Source organism: Ursus americanus, chromosome 3, assembly GCF_024610735.1.
Source record: "Ursus americanus isolate L20-20 chromosome 3, mUrsAme1.1.p, whole genome shotgun sequence".
NCBI classification, from domain to species: domain Eukaryota; kingdom Metazoa; phylum Chordata; class Mammalia; order Carnivora; family Ursidae; genus Ursus; species Ursus americanus.
This window is the reverse complement of record NC_142129.1, coordinates 85,490,769-85,515,240: the sequence shown is the minus strand read 5'-3', so window position 1 is coordinate 85,515,240 and position 24,472 is coordinate 85,490,769. Positions and strand designations below refer to the sequence as shown.

At 37.3% G+C, this 24,472-nt stretch overlaps 1 protein-coding gene and 1 long non-coding RNA gene across 8 annotated transcripts in view; one reads left to right on the top strand and one right to left on the bottom strand.

Annotated features, from left to right (window-relative positions):
- LOC148110420 (uncharacterized) overlaps positions 1–996 on the bottom strand; it is a 191,319-nt gene extending 190,323 nt beyond the window's left edge. For all 7 annotated transcript variants that reach the window (XR_015724048.1, XR_015724046.1, XR_015724050.1 and 4 more), the window contains exon 1: positions 533–996. This is a non-coding gene — a long non-coding RNA (uncharacterized LOC148110420). The remainder of the gene's footprint in view (positions 1–532) is intronic.
- SYPL1 (synaptophysin like 1) lies at positions 56–24,252 on the top strand. Its single transcript, XM_045793448.2, has 5 exons — positions 56–234; positions 14,911–15,032; positions 16,273–16,480; positions 21,001–21,186; positions 22,807–24,252. Exons 1-5 carry the CDS (start codon positions 166–168, stop codon positions 22,939–22,941), a joined length of 720 nt encoding a protein of 239 aa, XP_045649404.1. The 5' UTR covers positions 56–165; the 3' UTR covers positions 22,942–24,252.
- Positions 24,253–24,472: the final 220 nt, after the last annotated feature.

Below are 24,472 nucleotides of genomic sequence, written 5' to 3'. Positions count from 1 at the left end.
GCTCAACTGCCGCTGCCCCGCCCCGCCCCGCCCCGCGGCCTCCCGGACCCACCTCCCAGAGCCCGCCCCGCCTGGCCTTCTTCGCTGCCCTGCTGCTCGGTCTCGTCGAGCCCCCTCCTGCTCCTCCCCGCAGTCCTGACTCTTTCTCCCTCCTTCCCTCAGAGGATGTCCTCCTTCCAGCTCAACATTAACCCGCTCAAGGAGCCGCTCGGCTTCATCAAGGTCCTCGAGTGGGTGAGTGCAGCCCGCGCCAGCGAGGCCTGGAATCGCGCCGCCGTGACCGTGACCGCGCCCGCGCCTGCTCCGGCCGGGCCGGCGCCCTCGGCTGGGAGGCCCCGGGCCCCGGGAGCGAGAGCAGGGGCGGCCGGGCCACCGCGGGCCCCGAGGCCGCCGCCGCCGCCCCCGGGAGGGTCGGGGACGGGAGGCCGCGGGCTGGGCCTGCGCGGGGCGGGGACGCCGCGCTCCGCGTCGAATCACGAGTCCCTCGGCCGCCTCGGTCTCGGCCGAGGCCGCGCTCCCACACCGAACTCACCTCTGGGTGCTCCCGTGGGAGTGGGAGTTCAAATTTCTCTTTGGTTGCACAGCTTCCCGCAAGGGAAAAGAAAACTTCCTGTTGCGGTCTAACCGAAACCTGGGGGGCCGGAGTCGCGCCCCGGCCGGCGCTGTCTCTGCTGGTCCTGTGTTCTGCCCGGTACTGACAGCAGGCCGCGCTCCGTCGAAAGCTGGTTGTGCCTTCTCCAAGTGACCTGACGAGCAATCATTTCTTAGTTAGCTTTTGAGATGGCTCCAAGTTAAAAATGGATAAAAATAAACTGCGGGTCGGGCAAGCGGACGGAGGTTGGGGGAGAAGGTCTTTTACAAAACGCGTCTAATCAGTCCTGTCCACTCAAGCACAGGGTAAGAATCGCCATCAAGTTTATTTAGGTATTTCCAAACAACATCCCGCAGTCAGCTTTTAGTCCTTTCCTGGGAGCACTCTCAATCATTAACATCAAAGGAGACTTAATTCGACCTTGGCAGTGATCAGTCACTTGGAGGAGTTAGCGAATACATAAGCGCTGCACATTTGCTTCAGATTTCGTGGCCTAGTAACATGTTTCAGTGTTGATTTTCAGGCCCGGATTAATAGGCAGCTGGCATTTGTCCACTGTGCAGGCAAGTTGTTTTTATGGCCAGCAACATTTACATCCGTAATTCTTTAACCCTATATTTTAGTGATCAAGTGGTGAAGAGTGAGAACTTCCAATTTTCTGTGTTAAATAACTTACTGAGGATGTTTATTTTAAAAGTAACACAGAAACTCGAATTCCCCAATGGGTACTCAAGCTGATTTTCAAAAAGGTGCCTACCTTTCCCCCAAAGTTTTACTTGTTTTCTGAAAACTGAAATAGTGCTGATTTCACACAAATGTCTACTTGAAGACACATAAATATATGTTATATATATTTTACACACACACACACACATACACACACTTAGGGTTCTGTAAAATATAAAAGAAAAATACTTGAGTGTATAAAAATTTGAAATTGCAGGAGGAAAATCATGTTTAGTTAGATTTATCAAATATAAAGGTTAAGAAAAAATCTTATTGAGGGTTTTAATTACATTTATAATTAAAGTTTTCACTTAATGAGACCGTTGTTTATGTTTGTGCTCACATTGTCAGTCTTCTTTAAATAAAACATAGATATAACTTTTTTCCTTAATATTTTAAAACATTAGTGATAAGCTTATTAGTGATCATAGGTCTGATATGTTTTGCAAAATATCCTGTTTAAGCTTTTTAAAGAAATACTACTTTCAGTTTGAACGACGTATCATTACACAAGAAAGCCTGATAAATATTTTAATAAAAGTATAGGCAAAGTGTAGTAGGTGAGAGAGAGGAGAAATCAGTTGTTTGGAGGAACTAGGGAGGATTTCTTAGATGGAAGAACACTTGAATGAATACTTGTTCACTTGGGGAGGATGTGGGGAGTGGCTTTCCAGGCAAAGAGAAACTTAAGTTTAGTGGTGTGGAAAGTTGAAGCAGCATAGCCCCATTTGAGAACTTAAAGTAGTTGGGGTTGGCTTAAGCTTATACTGGGAAAGAGGGTGTAGTTTGAGATTATTCTGGAAGATTTCATAGGGCTTGCAGAAGAGTTAGGAGTTTATCCTGTGGGCCAATCTTAATCCTGTGGGGTTAACCTTGTCCTTTCTTTAGGAAAATGCATACTTGTAGGGTACAGAATTTGGAGTTGTTTATCAGATAGTTTCTACTTAAGCCCAGAATGTCTACCATTTGGACTGGGGACTCATTTAAGGGTTTAAAACAATTGAATAATATAATTAGATTTATTTTTTAGAAATTTTCATTTTGTCAGTAGTGTAGAGGATGGATTAGGTCATAATTGAAGGAAGGGAGCTGTGTTGCTTGAGAAATTATGAGGGCCTGAAGTTAAGTGCAGTGGGAATAGAGAAGAGAGGTTTAGAAATTAGAATGTATTTGGAGGGTGAAGAAGAGGGAGGACTCTAAGATGACTGCCATATTTCTGACAGGTTGGTAGTGGTACCTCTGTCCAAGATACATCACTAAAGAGAAGAAGCACATTTTTGGTTGAAGCTCAGTACAGTTTTAGATGTATTGAGTTTGTGGTCTCTAGGTCATAAAAAGGAGATATCCTTTAGGCAAGTAGTTATATGGGTATAGAGTTTAATAAAAAGGCAAGAATGGGCCGGAGATTGAGCAGATATCTGCCAGCAGGGGAGAGAAGAAATGGTTAAGACAATGGAGAAAAACAACATCTTGGCATCACTATTAGAATTTAAAGAAAAGAATACTGTTCATCAGTATCAAGAGGTGCAAGAGCAAGGTAAGTAAAATAAGGACTAAAATGCACACCTTGGTTTTGGTAATCCAGAGGCTATTGGTGGCTTTGTAAGAGCAGCGTCAGTAAGTTCAGAAACCAGATGGTAGTAGGCCAAATGGATGTGGTAAGAAATGCTAAGAAAGTGAAAATAGTGAGAGTAAACCACTATTTGACCTTGAAGGTGGGAGGGATTTGGTGGTAATCCATCTGAAAGATGGGAAAGACTGAATGTGTTCGTGGGCTTGAGAGAAGAGACTTGTGAATAGAATTGTTGGAGGTTAAAAACAGAGGCAGAGAGGGGAAAAATGGTAAAACAAGGTTCTAGAGGAGAAGGGCCCATCGTAGGAATTTTTAAATCTGTATTAATTGTTCAAGTTTCATAAAGCATTGATTGAGGTGTGGCAGGTTACTTCTAAAAACAGTCAACAAATAAGTTTATAAACAAATCTAAAATCTAGATAAGGGCTGCTTACCATCTATATAACTAAATACAACAGTCCCCTCAGTCAGCTTATCTTTAGCAAGGTTCTAGAATATGTTAGACTAAGATATAACCTGATGATATGTAACTTTCAAGGGATTAGATGCCCAATAAATATTTATTGACAGAATAAAAATACAATCGCCAGAGCAGAGAAGTATTTGCACTTTGCTTCTAAACTGCAGCCATCATGTTGTACATTTTGTATCCCTTCTCTTTTCTTTTTCTTTTTTTTTTAAACTACCCCTGGCACCTAGTTATAGTGCCTGGCAGTGACGTTGTCTTAGTTCTCTTTGTGTAGTAAGTACTCAGTGAAGGTTGAATTTTTGTTGCACTTATATGGGAATAGCAATAATTTGTAGGGCTATTGGAATGATTGAGTTAGTATTTAATTATGTGAATGATTATAATGTGCTTGAATAGTTCTTAATAGGTTCTTCAGCACTGAGATGCTGCGTTTCTAAGAACACTAGGACCGCCCCCGCCCCCAAAAGACTAGACCGAGGCAGTGGATAGACTTGAGCCCCGTATGATTAACATACATATCTCCTGGTCCTTCAAGATTGCTCAGTTCCCTATCACATATTTTAAGCTTTAGAAATGATGTATTGCATGCTTTTCACTTGTCTGCATGTTTTGATAGGCCTTTAGAAGCCTCTCAAGGTGACAATATAAAATTTAGGTTAGAATAAATGCCCCATGTGTAGAAGTAGAACATAGAAGTAAAAGTCAAAGATTAATTTTATCAAAGCAGCTTTTTAAAGTATTTAAAATTTCTCTGGTAAATTTTAACTTAGTTCTTCATTTGTGGCCAAATATCCCTAACATTTAGGTAAAAGTTTTTCATTGAAATGATTTTATCCTTTTAAAATATTAAACACTGTGTTTTGGACTTTCTTGTTGCTATCCTTCGTAGGGTGGATGCTGAACAAATATTTAGCCCTTAATGAATCTAAGTAGTATGCTTTCCTCAGTCCACACACACAGAATTGTGGAAGAGATACTGTTTGGGGAGTATAGAAGGAATTACTCACTAATTGCTGGTCGAATGTATCCTCGGTGTTAACATATTTATTGAATAGACATGTATGTGCCAGGGCTTTACTTGTATTTTCTCATTTAATCCTCTGACAACCTATGAGGGTTGATATCTCCATGTTAGAGAAAGGAGGTAACTTACACAGTGTCCATGATTATGATTACTACATCCAGGACTCTAACACTCTGTTCTTAGTCATTTTGATAACTACCTTTGTGTTTCTAATTGGCCTTTTAATAAATTAATAAAAAGATTACCAAAGGCTTAAGAAACAAAAGCCTAAGGTACCTGAAGTGCTTTTTTTCTTGTTTGTTAGATGCATGTTTATAAAAAGATCTTAGGAATTAACAAGTAGGATGTTCTTGATTCTTTTATTAAGTTTGAATGTTTTTTTCTGATTTTATACTTACAATTAATGTGCAAATTCAAAAGACACTTAAAAACATTACTTTGGGTCAAATTATTATCCAAGAAAATTAGCGTGAAAAATGGTAAACAAGAAAACCTGTAATTCTTTGAGTATTGCACATACCAACTTGTTTAAACAACACATTTTCAAATATACACAGTAGCTTATATAAAATACTTAAAATTTAGTCATCCCAAGTAACCTATAAAATTTTTGCAAGCAGGCCATGTTTTATCCTAATTTTTTGGTTCAAAAATAGCACAGAGGAGCACTCAAGAAAATAGATTGTTTGTATTGCATGGCGTGAGGGACAGGGCATATATAAACTGATGTTTCATCCGTTTGCTTAATTTTTACATGTTCAGGCTATCAGTCTGTAGAAGACTACTCTTTAGGAAACTTACCTTTCTCTTAGCCCTGCCATTTGGGTATACTTCCTCCTCCCCCCACCCCATTCTGCCCCCATAATGGAAAGGATTTCAGATAGCATTTTATGCCTACTAGGACTCTCTGTACTTAAAGCTTGTTAATAGACTTACAGACTCACCCCTGTGCCTTTGCTCTCTGTTTCTTCTACCTGATTCTTGATTATTTACCATGAGCACCCCTGTAAGGTAGATCAGATATAATTTTCATAGACAACATATATATGTTGTATGTGCTTTGTGAACATACACACACACTCATACACACTCACCCACACATACAAATAGCAATCTCTGATAAAATATAAAAGGGAAAATTAAGATAACAGAACAGTGTCTAATACAGTGGTTCTCAAACACTTTGGTCTCAGAACCCCTTTATGCTTTTAAATATTGAGGATCTCAAAGAGCTTTGGTTTATGTGGGTTTTATCTATTGATATTTACCACATCAGAAATTTAAGCAGAGGCTTTTAAGGGAACATTTATTTTAAAACACAATAATAATTCACTTAAAAACTTGAATTGCAGCAGTGCAACAAATGCTGCCAGTTGTTTTCGAGAAAAGTATCTGCCATATACCCACATCTGAGTAACTATTTTTTGTCTATTATTCTTTCAAGTAAAAATGGTGTTTCATGAAAAAAAACAAGTTCAGCGTATAACTCAGTTATTTTAAATGCTTTCCCTGGAGACAGCCATTGTGTGCGGTTAAAGTATTTGCACATTCTGTTTCATCGTAGAGAATATTAAGAAGACTCAAGGGTCAGGATTTAATAAAAATCATAATTTTTGCTGCTTCATCAAAGACATTCTTAAGTAAAACTGGCTTTTTTTAAACTGCAAGTGCATGGCAATGAAATAACTTCGATGCTCTTGCTTATTCTTACTGAAGCCCAACAAGTGTCACCCACAAATGCTTTTGCTCAAATCAGTGCAAATGTCAACACAGTGTAAAAGGCAAATAATGTCTTAATAATATGAAAATATTTTTGACTTCATGGACTTTCTGAAAGAGTCTTGGGTACTCCCAAGGCACCACAGACCACACGTGGAGAATTGCTGTTCTAATGCAGTAAACATCATTGGGGATCAGAAATGAAACAAAATGTGGATGGAAGAAGGAGTGTTCATGATCTGGGAAACAGATCTGGATAAAAGCTTCAACCTGTTGTCTGTATTTATGACTTACATAGAGCCAAGTACTTAAGCAAGTGGAAAGAGAGAGATACAGCCTTCTAACTAGGACCTGAATCAGTCTACCTGCTAGCTCGAGATCTGAATTTGTGAACACTTCAGTATGCTCATATGTTGGTAGTTTGGGGGTCCCATCATAAGATGTGGTATTTGCAGCCATGTAGAAATGAATGTAAAACTACTAGACAGGGATAGAAAAAGGGGAAAAAAATAAACTCAATCTGCGCCTTCATCAGATATCCTAAAACACATGAAGAAAACTAATTTTCGCTTAAAAGGTCAAAATCAGTGGTACAGATACACTTCAGGACAGCTAGCCAGATCAACAATCAAGATATGGATTTACTCCAAAAAACATAAAAGTAGGACAGTCTGAAATGATTTTTAAATAAATATATTTAAGTTCCTCAGAGATTTCTAGTTCTGTATTCAATAGCTTAACAATTATTGAAGGATGAAGGTGACATAAAGGTGTTTTCAACAGCGTCACCTGCCTGGCTCAGTGGGTAGAGCATGCAACTCTTGATTGCAGGGTCGTGATTTTGAGCCCCATGCTGGGCATAGAGATTACTTAAAAATAAAATTTAAAAAAGATATATTCAACATATAATAGTTAAGAGTTAGCAAAAAAACCTCTGTTCTTCCAGCAGGAGCTCAAGTTTACTTCTCATGATCCAAATTTATAAGGGTTATAGAACTGTACTAGCAAGCTGTTTGGAACTTTCTGTGATTGTACTTTGCAAGCAGAGGGAGATCAACAGAAGAATGAAACTGAAGCACCTTGTACTAGACTTCACTGCTTGCTGCACAGTGGGAATAAACTGAAATAGCAGCATCGATAACAAAACATTTTTTTAAATGCATGTCTTGGGGCGGCTGGGTGGCTCAGTCGCTTAAGCGTCTGCCTTCAGCTCAGGTCATGATCCCAGGGTCTGGGTTAGGGTTAGCCTTTCATCTGGCTCTCTGCTCAGCGGGGAGCCTGGTTCTCCCTCTCCCTGCCGCTCCCCCTGCTTGTGAGCGTGTGCGCATGCTCTCTCCCCCCTCTCTGTCAAATAAATCTCTTAAAAATTTTTTTAAAAATGAATGACTTTAGTAAATGCATGAGGACTTTAACTCATGAAAATCAGTGCTTTGGTTCTAGGCATCTAATCTTACTGATTGTAAAGGCAAATATGCTGTGATAGTTCATTTTCAGCACTGAGTGGTTGTTTGATTTAGTAAAACAGCATACATTTGATTTTGCATGTAAACACTCATATACAATATACTTTTAGGTCTATTTCTTTTTTTTTCTTGTAGATCTCTTTCTGAAGATTTCAGTTATATCAGTTTCTAGACTAAACCTTGGACAGAAAGAAATTTAAGTAAATGACATCAGATTAATGATGAAACCAAATAGCAGGCAGAAATTTGTAAAAGACACCCATGTATAGATGACTACCAGTGTTCGCAATAGAAGCATCAGTGAGCTGAGCAGTGTCTAGAAATAGGATCAAGGACCGCGACTCTGGCTATAGGCTAAATAACTCATTGAAAATACCAGGGGTCTCCAAACTTTTTTTAAATCATGAATCCCTGTCAGTGTAAAATTTTATGCATAGAACCCCAATATGCATCCATAACTTAGATGGATATTTTACTATGTCAGTATCTTTTTTTTTTTCTTCAAGTGGGCTAACTTAGGGCTTGAACTCTTGACCCTGAGAGCAAGACCTGAGCTAAGATCAAGACCTGAGCTGAGATCAAGAGTCGGACATTTAACTGACTGAGCCACCCAGGCACCCCACTATGTCAGTATCTTAAGGCATATTATATGCTTGGGGTAAATTTCATTCATGTTTTTAAATCCTTATTTCAAACATTCATCTGATACATAGATATATAGATATACATGCCATCTTCTTGTGATCTGATTAAGTAGAATCTGTTTTTCTTTGGAATGTGGCTAATGAATGAATATAGCTTATAGGGTGGTTAATGCTTCTATTTTCTCTTTTGGACATGAGTTTTTGTATTATTAGTCTATAGTTTCTTTGAAGACGTTTTTAAGCCATTGGTCTGTTTTGCAAAGGTTGGTTTGGTTAAAACTAGATAACTTGTTCCATAAACTCACTGAGCCAGGCACACTCACGTTGTAATACATGAACACTAAAAGGGAAAGAATAGGTGAAGGTATCACTGTCCTTGCATGTCATGGGACTCCTCTTACCTTCAGGATACCCAGCATGCTGCACTGGCATGTGACTCAGGCCTACAGATCCAGCATGGGTTGCAGTGATGTATTAATTTCAGTAACGCTTTAATTCCTTGTTTAAGTCTAAAAGTAAATAGATGTTCAAATATTTTCTTCTCATATACCAATTAACTGACTACTGCAGTTTATTTTGCAGAGTGGTGTTCTAGAGAACCAAGCTGAAATGTTAACTTCAAAGTTACAAACCTCAGAATTCCTGAGGGATCTACCATGTGTCTAGTATTGGTCTGGTGGGTAGAGAGTTAAGTGGCACTGTTTCTTTGGCAACTTGAGTCTGTCATAATGAAATATGGAACCTTTTGACCTGAAGAGAAGCTTGCTATCATCCTGTCCTTGGATTCTTACTAGCTACTATACAGATGGAATTTCATATTAGCAGTTTTAGCCGTTCTTCATGGAATAGAGAGGAATGGGAAAATGAATTTCATAAGTGGCAAGGCAATAGAAATGAACATGCCAGTGCTCCTTGTTTAGACGAGGAATACAGACTGAAGTAAGTGCACATAAGAACCATCCTCATAAAGTGAGTGAGTGAAACAAGCTGTTTGGAAGAAAAACAATGGTAAAAGTTCATTGATTCCTGGTAACTAACATGCATCCTGAGGATTGTTGAGACAGTAGAGTGGCAACAGTCTGGAAGAAGCACATGCCCCATCTTACGTGTCATCTGTCACTCAGTTCCACACGGTTGTTGCTTTATGGGTCTATGGGTCTGATGCTGCCATATTTTCAGTTTCCCTCCAGTAAGGAAAAGCAGGAAATCAAATTTTTATGAGCAGTATGCTGGTATTAAAATACAAACAACAAATTCGTATTTTTTTATGGATTCTGGGAAGATCACACAAATATTACCTTCAGGCCAGGTTTCACCGTGGGCTGCCAATATATAACTTCGAATTTAAATCAAAATAGCAGTAGAAAATAGGGAGAAGTGAGATAGTCCGATACTTTACCCTCAGGTTGTTTTGTAATTCATGTAGTAAAAAGTGTGTATCTTGTCTCTTTTTCCCTTGAGATAAAGACCAGAATTGCAAAGATGACATTTATTACAACAAAAAGATAGCTTTGAAATGATGGTTATGTAAGACTTGAAATATGATTTTATTTGTAGATTATTGGAAATTGGTTTTTTTTCCCTTAATTTAGCTGTTATTTAATGAGCATTTGCCATGTGCCAGACCTTCTGCTAGGTAGGCACAGAAAATCTTGAGTAAGACCAAGTGCAAAGACATCACAGTCTGCCAAGGGACAGGGAAAGGCATTAGGCTTAAGAGCAATAAGTACAGTATGCCATTTTTTTTTTTAATTTATTTATTTGACAGAGAGAGACAGCCAGCGAGAGAGGGAGCACAAGCAGGGGGAGTGGGAGAGGAAGAAACAGGCTCCCAGCAGAGCAGGAAGCCGGATGCGGGGCTCGATCCCAGGACCCTGGGATCACGCCCTGAGCCGAAGGCAGACGCTTAACGACTGAGCCACCCAGGCACCCCCAGTATGCCATTTATTTACTAATTTTTGTATTTAGTTAGAACTAGTTTTTATTTTTGTTTCAGGTTTTGTTTTGTTTTGTTTTTAAGTAAGTCAAGACACAAGAAAAATGCCTATAGTGGAATTAATGAACCCAAGTCCGTGGCAGCCCAGGAGACAGAACAGTTCTGCCATAAGAAACTGGGTAGGGCTTTTTAAGGTGAGCTTGTTGGAGAACAATTTGGGGGTGGAAAATTCCTGGCAGAAGAAACAAATACACTGGAGACATAAATACATGATGTGTTTCAGGGGCAGTGGTAAGTAGTAGTACCGTGTGACAGAGTCATACAGTACCTGGCAGGGAGTATAGTGCGTATAAATCTAGAAGGATAAGGTTGAGGGTACCTCAGCCATGCCTGTTAGGCCAAATTTAGAAGTTTGGGGTTTTTTTCTTTTCTTAAATTTAGTTCTGGAAGGTCGTTGCGGAAATCCCTTTAAACAGGGGAGTAATGTGACCAGATCTTCATTTCAGATCGGTGTGACATCACTGTAAAGCACCTGTCCAGTAGAAACAGATGCAAACTACAAATGCAAGCCACAATAATTTTTAAGTGTGCTAGCCACACTAAAAAAGTGAAAAGAAACAGGTGAAATTAATTTTAATAGTATATTTTATTTATAAATCCAAATATTGTTTCAACAGGTAGTCAATATAAACAGTTATTGATGAGATATTTTACATTTTGTATAGTAAATCTTTGTAATTCATTGTCTGGTTTACACTCACAGCTATCTTAATTCAGGCAAGCCATTTTATTTTATTTTATTTTATTTTATTTTATTTTATTTTATTTTATTTTTTTATAATGATTTTTTATTATATTATGTTAGTCACCATACAGTACATCCCCGGTTTTCGATGTAAGGCTCGATGATTCATTAGTTGTGTATAACACCCAGCGCACCATGCAATATGTGCCCTCCTTACTACCCATCACCGGCCTATCCCATTCCCCCACCCCCCTCCCCTCTATTTTATTTTTTTAAAGATTTATTTTATTTTAGAGAGGGAGCATGGGGGAGGTGTGCAATTTGCAGAGCGGGAGGGAGAGAATCACAAGCAGATTCCCCGCTGAGCACAGACTCCCCCCCCCCAACACACACAGGGCTCAATCTCAGGACCCTGATATCATGACCCGAGTCAAAATCAAGAGCCAGTTGCTTAAAGGACTGAACTACCCAGGCAGTCCAAGACGAGACATTTTTAAAGTGCTCGAGAGCAGATGAGCCCATGCTACAGAAGAGATTAGAAATAAGAGGAAGAGTCTGTTGGGTTAATCCCTGTGAAAAATGGTGAAGGCCTGAACAAAAATAGTGGCAGGAGTGGTTAGGTAAGTAACCAAAGCTTTTAAAAGAATGTCATCGTACTGTATGAAGACTTAGGCAACTTTTTTTTTTCCACTCAGCATTAAATTTCTAGGTTTCATCCATATTGATGTGGGCAGCTGTAGTTCCTCTATCTTTATTGCTATTAAACTGCCCATTGTAAGTGTATACTATTAGGTTTTATCCATTTTCCTGGTGCTCCCACTTTTTCTATATTTTGATACTATAAACCATGTCACTCTGAACATTCTTGTGCATGTTCTGTAGTACACATGGGTAAGAATTGCTCTTAGATCTATATATACTAGTAAATACTAATCCTTTGTGACGTTATTGCAAATACTTTCGCCTAGTTTGTAGCTTGTTTTACATTCAAAAGCTGACTTTTGATTTCAAAAGTTCTTTTCCTGTAGTTGAATTTAACAGTCTTTTGTAGTGTGTTTTCATTTTTAATCTTAAGTTTTTCCTTTCTCTGTGGTCACAAATTTTCTTTTATACTGTCTTAAAAAATTTTTAAAGACTTGCATTTTGGATTTGTTTTTAGCCTATCTGGACTTTTTTTTTTTTTTTAAGATTTCATTTTATTTATTTGAGAGAGAGAGCAAGAGCAGAGGGGAGAGGAAGAAGCAGACTCCCCACTGCGCAGGGAGCCCAGCGTGGGGGTTGATCCCAGGACGTTGGGATCATGCATGACCTGAGCCAAAGCCACTTAACCAACTGAGCCACCCAGGCGCCCCTGGACCATTTATTGAAGTCCTTCTCTGTATTAGTTATCTGTTGCTACATAATAAATTACCCCAACCTTAGCACTTAAGACAGCACTCGGTTTATTATTTCAGTTAGTGTGGGTCAGGAATCTGGGAGTGGCTTAGCCTGAGGGGTTTCAGCCCAGAGTCTCCCTGTGTGCAGTCAAGCTGTTGGCTGGGATTGAGTCATCTCTAGCACCCAGCTCATTCACATGGTCTTTGGCAAGCCTCAGATGATACACTTCCAGGCTCACTCACATGGTTGCTGATAGTCCGTGGTTCCTCAACATAAGAGTTTCTCTGTAAGTTGCCTAAGTATCTTCCCAACATGGCAGCTGGCTTCCTCCAGAGCCAGTGATTGAAGAAAGAAAGGAAGGTAAATTGTAGTCTCTTTATCACCTAGTCTCAGAAAGGATGTTCCATTCCTTCTACTATATTCAATTTACTAGAAGAAGCCCACACTTAAAGGGAGGAAAATTAATCTTTGCCTTTTGAGGGGAGGAGTATCAGATTTTGTGGGCATATCTTTCAAACCACTACACTCCTTTCCTTGGTGATCTGCAATGCCAGCTTTGTTAGATAGAATTTATCTAGTTACACACAGGTCTCTTTCTGGCCTCCTTATTGTACATCGGTTAAATTTGTGTCTCCTGTTTCTTTTTTCTATTCCTAAATGGGTGTATACCCAATTTTCAAGCCTTCTGTTTTCATCCTTTATTGTTTTCATTCTTTATTCATGAACATTTATGTGTAGAGAATATCCATTCTGTCTTTACCTGTGAACTCTTAACTGAAGATTCCAAACTGTGTGCTGTCCTCAGACTCTTCATATCTGTAACCACATTCCTTTTCATATATCTCTTCTTTACAGGAAAAAAAAAAAAAAACTCTTGATAGTTATGATCCTGGTTATGGCCTGATTTAACACCCTGTATTAATCTGTGAGAGGCAGTATATTAGTGTTTAACAGTATAGGCTTTGATATCCGACCTGCACTGTATTCTGTCTGTTCGCTAGATGAATGTAACCTTGAACAAAACAAAGTCCCTGCCTTTGAGTTTATATTCTAGTGAAAAACGGACAAATACTTGAGTACTGATAGGCAGTGGTAATTACAGTGGCAGAAAACCAGAGCAGCATGAATTAAGGGAATAGATACTGTGGTGTTGGGGCATTATTAATGTAGTGTGGTTAGGAAAGGCCTCTCTGATAAAAGTCCTATTGGAACAGGGAGCTATGAAGTAGGAAGTATTCCAGGCAGAGAGTGTAGCCAGTGCCAGGGCTCTATAGAAGTTTACCCCTTATCTTTAAGGAATAGCAAGGAGACCATTTTATGTAAAGAGATTTGACAAGGGGAAAGGTGGCGATGTGTGATCAGAATTATTAAGGGAAGAAAGGATCTTGTAGACCATTATATGAACTTTGATTTTTATTCAGAGAGAACTCAGAAGCCGTTGGAGAATTTTGAGCAAAGGCTATAAAGTTTTTTGCCTTGTATTTTTAAAAGACCACCCTGGTTGGTATATTGACAGTAGACTGAAGGAGGGACGAGGACAGAAGCAGGATTATTTAGAAGGCTGTTAGAATATAATTTGGGCAAGAGGTAATAATGGTGGTTTAGATCAGGATGTTATGATGGTGGTGATTGGTTCCCAAATATGTTTTTTAAATAGAGCTATCAGAATTTGCTGAATGATTGAGCTTTTGGTCACTGCACTGTATGTGGGGTTTTTTGTTTGTTTTGTTTTGTAGAAAATTTAGAAGATACAAATAGAAAAAAGAATTATCTTTATTTTCTGTTCAGAGGTGACCACTGTTGAAATTTTGATGTATAATGTTTTTGTAGTGTGCTTCATATGTGTAGCGTAGACATGCACAATGCATGTGTAAACAAACTTTTTTTAAATTAAACTCTACCCCCAAAGGGGGCTCAAACTCACAACCCTGAAATCAAGAGTTGCATGCTCTACCAACTGAGCCAGCCAGGCGCCCCATAAACAAACTTTATATGTAATGAATGTTTTTCAGTATCATTAAATATTTGCCAACATTTTAATGACTGCGTAATGTTCCATCCTATGAATGAATTACATTTCATTTGATTCCATATCAACATTTAGGATGCTCCCAGTTTTTTCCTGTTAATAGCATTTAAGAGAATATTGCATTCTTTTAAGTATGTGCTTGATCAGGAAAACAAATTTCCAAGTACTTTTTGAGACCTGGAAATACTGAAATACTCAAAAATGAGGTCCTACAAGCTCATGAAATAGCATCTCCTCTTTGCTTGCCAGTCTCTTGGCTTAACAGTTACCATTAAAAATATACCTCCAAATCACCCCTTTTGATTTTGATACTAATAAATAAGACTTCGTTTGAATTTCATACTAATATTTAGTAGGTACACTTCAGTATGAGCAAAAGAAGTATTCTATGGACTGGTATACTAACTTCTGTATTATACTCAGGGGAAAAGAAAATCATTTGTTGACAGTTGGAAGTGAGTTTTAAGTGTTTTTCACCATCTGCATTTAATTTGTAAGTAAGAATTTCTAGAATGTTAGTGAGCCAGTTTTTGGTAATATATTTAGGCTTTAATGACCCATATTTTGGGTACAGTAATGCTTCTTCCCCCTTTTTTGGTCTCACTTTGTATAGATTGCTTCTATCTTTGCTTTTGCCACCTGTGGAGGTTTTAAGGGCAAAACAGAAATTCAAGTGACTTGCCCTAAACTTAACGAAAATAAAACGATCACAGCTGCTTTTGGTTATCCATTCAGGTAAGATATTTATTTGTTTTTATGGTTAAAAACTTTTTACTTTCATATTGACTGTAAGATTTCCAGCAGTCTGGGGGGGAATATTTTAAATTGCATACATGCTCATTTGTAAGTGGTGATCATTGCTCCTCAAACTGTGGCACATGGAGCAGAGTCTGTCTGCAAACTGTGTTCCTGGCCTGTGATGAATTAAGTATAGAAAACAAGAGTAAGCATTTAGAAACTTTTATATGACCTTGCCTTGACATTTTTATTCTGTCATCTCACAGTGAATCGAAAATTTAAAAACAAAACAGAGACTGCTCTATTACCTTAGTGGGAGAAGCCATGATGTGGAAGCAATCACAGCTTAAGAAAATTCAAATTTCTCATGTATTTGCAATTACTAAATAATAGCATTCTTTATATCATTTTAAGACATGTATTTAAAGCAAGGAGTTTGTGTTTATTTTCTTACTCAGACTAAAATGAATATTTTGTGAATTCTTCTGTTTATCTTCAGTGTTTATTGAAAAGTTTATTGAATATGTCCTGTGCTTAAGCCATGGTATAAATCTTGTTTCACTTACTACTTATCTGACCTCTCTAGGACTTGAAATTTCTATCCATTGACTTGGAAATCTTACCTTTTAGGGTTGTTTTGATGATCAAATAAACCCTTACACTAAAAATATGTCAGATAGCAAGGGCCTGGTTATGAATCATGGCCTCTCCACTTCCCAGCCCTTCTCTTATAAAGTTCCTATATGAGGAACTGTTATGGCACATTTAGTGATAAGTGCTTTTGCAATTTATAGGTAAGGAAATTTAAAAACAATCTAAAGTTAGCAGCTAGTTAATCTAGGGTTAAAATGTGAATCATAATTGGCTCTCCTGGTGCTAGTCACACATACTCTGCCTCCTAGAATGGAATATCATGTCTCAAATTGCAAACTATTTTGTATCAGCTCTCTTAATCTGCTAAATTCTTATTATAGGAAGATAGTAGCTGGGTGTGAAAGTGTTTAATGCAATCTATATTCAGTCTATCATAAACCAATTACAAGGCATAATTTATGTACATTTCTTAGGAAACTTTAAATATTTGAATTTTCCCCCTTTTTTCCCCAAAAGAAAATGTCCGTGATATATTTTGGGAGTGTTTTTTGAAATGTCATTTCAGTATTCTGCTTATGTATTTCTGTCTCTATTGGGAGAGTCCCAAGTAATTCACAAATTTATTTGAGCCTTTTTTTAATAGGTTGAACGAAGCATCATTTCAGGCACATCCAGATGTAAATGTGTGTAATGTAAATTGGAAAAGCTATGTCCTTATCGGAGATTACTCTTCTTCTGCACAATTTTATGTTACCTTTGCAGTCTTTGTCTTCCTGTACTGCATTGCTGCTCTTCTGCTCTATGTTGGTTATACGAGCCTGTATCGGGATAATCGAAAACTTCCCATGATTGTAAGTAAATACTTTATTTTTATACAAAAATCATTTGTACAAGTGTACCTTATATTTGGAGTTAAATATAGATTTTCTTACACTGGAAATCAAAATTCTTGGCATAAACCAGGTAAACATATTTTGATCTGAGTTTGTGTTAGAGGTTTGATCTGAGGTTGAGCTTTCTCTGGTTGTCACATTGAACCTAATTATTTGAGCCAGTTTGCAACGCTTTCTCTGTACTCTAGGGAATACAGAAGTCTGTTTGTTTCTAAATCTTACTTTAACCTGGAAAGATCTCAAACATATAGAGCATATTAGGTTGCAAGTAGAGAAATTAAGTAGAAATTAATGCCTTTAATTTGAGGAATTGCTGACCATACTAGTAGTCTTATGATGGTGTTCCTACTTCTTACCTTTTTTCTCTTTTCTCAAAGACCCCCTTTTTATGTCTCTGCAATGTTTTATTGAGCTTAATAGCCAGTATCGGAAATCAGCAAACTATGGCCCACAAGCCAAATCTGATTCATTGTGTTTTTTTTAAATAAAGTTTTGGGTTTTTGTTTTCTTGTTTTATAACACAGCCATACCCAAACATTTCCATACTGTCTATAACTGCTCACGTGTTATAGTGGCAGAGTTTAGTGAGAGAGACCAAACGTATTTACTGTCTGGCCCATTTCAGGAAAATGCTGACTCCGGGGCTGTATTCCTAAATTCCTTAATTTAAAATCTGACCCAGATAATTCTGTAACAATTAGAGAATTCTCGCTAGTGATGTTCATGAGCTAATTTTGAATCTTGGAGATGGCAACAAAGGATTTGGATTTGAAGTCCTAACACCTTTCTTGGCTTCAGAGTCTTCTGAACTAGAAATAAAAATAATCTCGAGATTTAGGTAGTAGAATCTCTGGATTATTGGTGCAAATGCAGAGATAAGCCATGGTTTTAAGCTAGACGTCCACAACAAAAGAATAACTACAAAGTCAGTTTTAGGTGTTACTGACTTAAAGGGAGAACAGAGGTGCTTTTGAGATACCAGTCATTTATATCTTGAGAAAACCCTGTAACCTGCTGATAATTTGTGAAGTTACTTTAAAGGGAAGGCTATTTGGGTATGAAGAAATTATTAAATAAGATAACAGGTTTTATTTATTATTTATTTTTAATTTTTGCTGCCTGGATCATAAGAATACAAATGGTAAGTAAGGAATAAAACAGTCTGCTAAAATTCTTATTTATTTTGTTTCTTGTATCTGAAAAGAGATTCTCAAACCTGACGTTTTCATGAAATATTTTCTTGGACGTCTTTCAAAGAGATAAACATCAATTATTTTAATTTTCAGTGCTTAATCACCAGAAATTAAGAATCTGTAACTTGTATAGACTTTCCAAGACTTACTTAAAAATGAACTGTGGAAGGGTGCCGGGGTGACTCAGTCAGTTAAGCATCCAACTTTTGATCTCGGCTCGGATCTTGATCTCAGGGTCGTGAGTTCAAGCCCCTCATTGGAGGGGAGTTCAAGGCCCCCATGGAGCCTACTTTTAAAAAAAAAAAAAAGGAACTATGATAATCATATAGATACTATCTTTTATTAAAATTCTTTATAATTTAAATACTAAAGACAGTTCTCGCCATTTTGTCATTATCCCAACAAACTTTTAAGTTAACTAACAATGAGCCCTTTATGTTTCATATTTTGTTTAGTGAGTTTTTAAAAAATGACACTTTCTAAGGCAGCATCTAAATCTATTTTTGTAGAGGGTTTTTCTCTTAAAACTATAAAACTGATCTAGGGACGCCTGGGTGGCGCAGTCGGTTAAGCGTCTGCCTTCGGCTCCGGTCATGATCCTAGAGTCCTGGGGTCTAGTCCCACTTGGGGCTCCTTGCTTAGTGGGGAGCCTACTTCTCCCTGTGCCTGCCACTCCCCCGCTTGTGCGTGTGCGCGCTCTCTCTGACAAATAAATAAAATCTTTTAAAAAAAAAACCAAAAAACTGATCTTGGTGCATCATTCAGGAAGTCAAAAGAAATTTTCCATCTCGGAGTGATCAATTAGTGGTCATAGGTAATCCAGCACTAACCCTTTAGATGTTTTTTGTTGGTGGTGGTGATACAATATATAAAGGATGCTTCTTGTCTGTAAAAATTCAAGCTTCTAAATTAAATTTTGAATTCTACTTTTAATTTAACCATATAAATGTAAAAAAGTTTTCTTGAGATACTCAAATTTAAAATATAGCCAAACAGGACATTGGTTTTTTTTTTAAAGTACTCTTTGTAAATGAGGACGTGCCTTTCTGGCAATGTTCTCAATTCTCTACTAAGGTATTTCTAGGAGCATTTCAGTTGTGGCATTTAAAATCAACTTCCCTTTTTAAGTAAATATAGCATTTTTTTGGTTTTAAATAGCAGGAACTTGAGGGTTCTAGGACATGTGGAGAATCCGAAATATCCAAAAAACTGAAACCAAACAAAGATAAAGTATCCCAAATTCTAAAAATCTGTTAGGAATCCTATCCCAACTCATTGGTGGGACCAAAGCTGCCACAGGCCAATAAGGTTGTGCACTGCAGAACTGCGGGTGGGCCACACCCTAAAAACAGAGTCCTGAGTACGGCAGAGATTATTTCAGAGGCCCTCATTTCCCACACCTCCCGACCCCCGGAGGTTACTTTGTGCATCATTGTCAGAAAACTTCCCTGCTTTTGAAATATAATTTGTCATGCCAGCAGCAAAATAGATTTAAAAGAGCATAATCAGAAAAACATTGGTATGTTTTTTAATTAGGAAGTTGGAAGGAAGAAACCTGGAAATTTAAAGGATTTGACATATATGGATCAAAGCTATGAACTTTAGCCCAGAGAGAACTTGTTTAAGTGTGATAACCTTGTACTATTTATCAGTTCTCCAAAAGCATTGTGTTTCTAGCAAGTGTTTAGAAAATACCTACCTGCAGCGAAAGTGCAGCCAAGTGCAGAAGCGAAAAGGAGAGTACCCCCCACCCAGGGCAAAACATGGAAGCCATATTTCTGTCCTTTTTTCTTTGATCTACATTTTTTTAAAAGAAGACCAGGAGCAGTGGAAAGCTCAAATGCAGAATGCAAATACCTCCATCTTTGTAAAATTAGTCATTGTTTTTGGTCCCTTGTGATCACAAGGCATTTATTCATTGCCATTTTGACCTGGTGGATAAGCTATATATAGTAGAGTTTCTGTATGTCATAAGTGGTTACTGGTGTTTGGTCTCAATAAATGACTAAAAGCTGGTTGGAAAAAGTAATTAAAAACCAATCCCATTTATTTGCGGGGGGGGGGGGGGAGGAACACTTCTCTGATAAGCTCCAAAACCCATTTCTGAGTTTGCAGAGCTTTTTGCTACAGATATGTAAGAACCGTAGCTTTGGGTGTACCTGAATGCTAAGAATACAGAACATTAAAAGAGACAAATTTTACATTATTTCCACTTTGGCGGTTAATTTAAAGGAAAACCAGACAAGGTGGGACTTACACTTTATATTATACAAATGCATTCTTTAAAAAGTCTTATTTAGATTTTTGTAACCCATGCTAGTTAACAAAATTTTAGTTCCCCAGCAGAATAGATGGAGTAAAGAGAATACATTTTTTTCTTTCTTCATCTTATTCAATAAGAAGCTATCCAGAATATTTAAAACTTTAGTGCTATTCTTGGAAATGTAGTAAGTAGCAAAGACTTCAGAAGAAAATTACTAGTGAGAAGATGCCTTGAGAGATTATTATTTTTTTGTCCTTAATATAATGAGTATTCTTAAAATTTTAGGGTCATGAATTTTAAAAGAAACAAGTCATCCTGGATGCATGCTTTTCGCCATTTCATTATCCAGATCATGGACAGCTAGATTTTTTTTTAAGTTTTTTATTTTAATTCCTTCCAGTCATGGGGGATTAGATTTAACTGAAGTTAGAGTTTTGCCAGAACAGTATGAGAAAGCAGGAGAAGGTGAGGGAGTTGAGTGTGTGCAAGGGGTTGTAACGAAGGACCTTAGAATAGAAATTAAAGGGGAAATGAGAGCATGAGTGAGGTTGAGAGACAGTAAAATAGTGGTAAAATCAGATTATAGGTCTCAGCGGTGTCAAAGGATTTTTGAAGTTGGGGTGCCTGAAGGAGCATGCGCTGATAAGAGAGATGCTATTGGGAAGTGGGGGGAGTGAAACTGGGATTATGAGGGGATAGTTACTGGTGATAACAGGGTTTGAGGTGTGAGTGGGAGTGAGTGGCTTAGTCAGGGTTGTGGTGAGGGCTATGTGAAACTGAGTTCTTGTGTCAAAATCATAGGCTGCTGCATAGATGATTGAGTCTTGTTCACTGCTTTGCTCAGGCACAGGGCTAGTGATGGTAAACAGCTGCTGACTGTGGCCTTTTTTATAAAGAATGTCATGCAGGTCACTTCTCAGTACCATAAGTTCAATGTGATCTCAGTTCCTTCATCATGGATCTGAAATGTAATATGTTTAAATTAACTCTTCATTATTAACTCATACTTATTTTTGCTTTAGGACTTTGTTGTTACTCTTGTTGCCGCTTTTCTGTGGTTGGTGAGCACTTCAGCCTGGGCTAAAGCTCTTACAGATATTAAAATAGCTACCGGTCACGGTATTATCAAGGAACTTCAGCCTTGTAATCAAGAAGTGATGTGTTATTTTGGCTCTGTGACTAGTATGGGATCCCTAAATGTATCTGTGGTACGTATGCAGTATTTATGAGGTATTTTATTTCACGTAGAAAAACCTTACTAGTGATATAAGAAAGCAATAGTTTTTAATCTCTGGATGAACGTATTGTTTTCATTTTTACTAAGCTATCAGAATCCTAGCTACCAGATAGTCTTTACCTTTATAACAGTGAAGAAAAGTTTGTCAGGAAAATTATTACTTGTTAACAGGTTTGAACAAGATCGTGATTGAGCCTTTCTTTTCATTAACATTGACTAGGCAAGACTTTTACCGGAAAGACACTAATAGTAGTCACTAACATTTATAAAGACTACCTTTCAGGCATTGTGCCAAGGGCATTACGTTACACTCATCTTGTTTAACTTATCCAGTAACCCTAAGAGGAATGCAGGAGATAGTATTATTATCTTCATTTCACAACTGGGAAAAAATGTAGCTCATGCGTTAATTTGTTCAAGGTAACATAGCTAGTAAGTTGGCAAGTCAGTGTGTGGACCAGATCTGACTTAGGGCCCGTTCTCTGGTCTGACTTGCTCTGGGTCTATGAAAGTAGTACTTTTATGGTTTCTTAAATTATCTAAAAAAATTGGTATATATAAATTTAGATAATATTTAGTCTATTTTACCAAAATACAGATAAATGTATTAGTAAATATGTTATTAATATACTGCATATATTATGTTTAAGGAAGTCTTCTGTCTTTTCAAGAAAATATTTTTCCAGTGGATGAAGTTAGCATGCCTTGTAGAGAAATTTGGCCAAGTTTTTGTGTTACAGCTTTAAAGTCTTTTTTTGCATTTATATTGATCATGATCTGAGATGGACAATTTCAGAAATGTTGTCTTTTACGCAAATATGCAAAAAATACAAAGAATTTGGCCTTTGGTAATATGATACCACTCTCAAGCTCTTTACCCCAGTCTTACATCATATAAGTCACTATTGTTTTTATGTTTGGAGGAAAAAAATATGAAAAGAGGGTAGCTTCAGTTTATGCTGAAGACTTTTTATCTCTGAGACTTCGATCTTGTCAGATTTGTAACTGGGAAGACTAATTTCTTTTACATTGACTAATGTAGGATGTGATGTAAAGTTCTTGTGTGACTCTTTTTCTCTTCTGGCTGCAGCTGTTGGAGTAGGAGAGATAGTAAGTAGTAGGGGAGATAGAAGGGAAATAGGAAAAGATACCCAGGGCCAGTTAATAACCATTCAAATGGAGAAAAGTGAAAGCCCCCAAAGAAGGAAGCATGGATTTCTGTTCCTCTTCACCTGAAAGCACTAAAGTCTGATTACAAAGTAATAGTAGGGTTTTACTTATTTTTCTCAAATTTAATCCCATCTTCTGGGTATTGTTGAGCATGCAAAGGTAAGCTTTCTTTTAGTCATGATTTGTATGTTACAGATTTAGAGATTTTAGCTTTATTTCATTGGGAATAAATCATTATGTATACAAATTTGGCATTGAAATGGAAAGTCTTCCTTTTTTATTCTACTTTATATGTAGTTTACATTTTAAATGAAATAATGGTATACTGCCTAGAAGTGTTAAATATTTAAAGGAAAACTAAGACGGGTATAAATTTTTAAGTAGATACTAGATTTCATGGTTTTTTTTTTCTCTTTCTTAGATCTTTGGCTTTCTGAATATGATACTTTGGGGAGGAAATGCATGGTTTGTGTACAAGGAGACCAGTTTACACAGTCCATCAAATACTTCTACTTCCCACAGCCAAGGAGGTATTCCACCTCCTTCTGGAATATAATTAAAGGGAGAAGTACACTGTATGAAATACATGTCTATACTATGACCTGTTGCCAACATCTTGAGAAGCATTATTTGTTTCTAATAAAAGTAATGGCTTTTTCAATAAATTGGTGGGTTTAAAATTTTGCTGCTTTTTTATATAAAGCCTGTGCCTTTCCTAGAAATTTAAGATGTAAGTGTATTCTCACATGTAAATTTGAAAATTCAGGGGCCTATTATGAGATGATACACATTTTTAAATGATTGGTTATTTCTTTACTAAGTTGTTTGCCTTCCAAAGTGTTTACACCTTAAGCCTTAACATATATCTTCACTCAGAAAAGAGTTACATTTTCATATCATAATAGGAAGAAAATCTCTGTTTGGAATATACACTACTGTAAGTTTGTACAGATCACATACCTAAGACCTGTCTTTGTTTAAGAAAGCCTTGATTACATAAATCATATTTAGAAAAACATATTTAGTTCAGAATTTGTATCTGAACATTGTTTATATGTTATGAAAATTTTTTAATTGCAAAGACTGGTTGTATGTTTTATTTCTGTTTTTCTAAGTGACCTACAGTACTTAATAGGTGTACTAAAACTGTTTTGGGAATGCGGTTCGGAAATTTCTGATAGATGTATAGTTAATTTAGTGATTCTGTCGCATGAGGTGTAAGCTTCCATTATGCTGGTCGTTTAATAGACTTGCTGTATAAGAAAGAACATGGTTCAGCTAGATATTTTGATATGTATGGGCATTACTCTTAGTGGTATTTGTTTGCTGTCCTTTTGTTCATCCTACTTAAGTGCAGGCTGAGACCTAGTCTCCTTGCAAGTGGAATAAAATAAACCACCTGTTTTTTGCAGACCCTTTCATAGGGTTAAAAAAAATTAAGATTGCCTTTTACTTTGGAAACATTTAACGTTTAGATTCAATGAAGTTGCTATTTTGAGTGTAGCATTGATATTGTGAAAATAAATGCAATTTGGATTTCATGTTTCTTAATGTTCATTCTTATTTCACAATGGATGATTAAGGAATTATGCATCATAAACAGGAATTTAAGTGAGCTGTATTATGGCTGCACTGTCTTTGCACGCACATTTGGGTATATTCTGAATACAGGGATTATTCACATTTTGCTTCCTAATCTTTTTGTTGTACAGGGCCAGATTTCTTGTTCTTACCACATGATTGTTTATATGTGAAGCACATCTTGCTATTGCCTTATTTTTTGTTGCTTTTGTTCATGACAAGAATTGTCAATATGAGAATGTATATCTTTTATGCAACAAACTTAATAAAGAAGTTAAAAGAAAGAGTGCACTGATTGTTATATTACAGAGAAACTTCATCTTAAAGGCAGGAGCAATGCAAAATGGAATTGATTTCCAAAGTAGGAATAATTTTTTTAAAATGTTTGGCAAGAAATAAAAGACGAAAAATTCTTTGGAGACCCTGGTTCTATCCTTTTTACTTTCAGTCTTGTTTTAAAAATGCTTATTTGTAAATTTTGGAGTCTCTAGAGCTGGAGAGGGGAA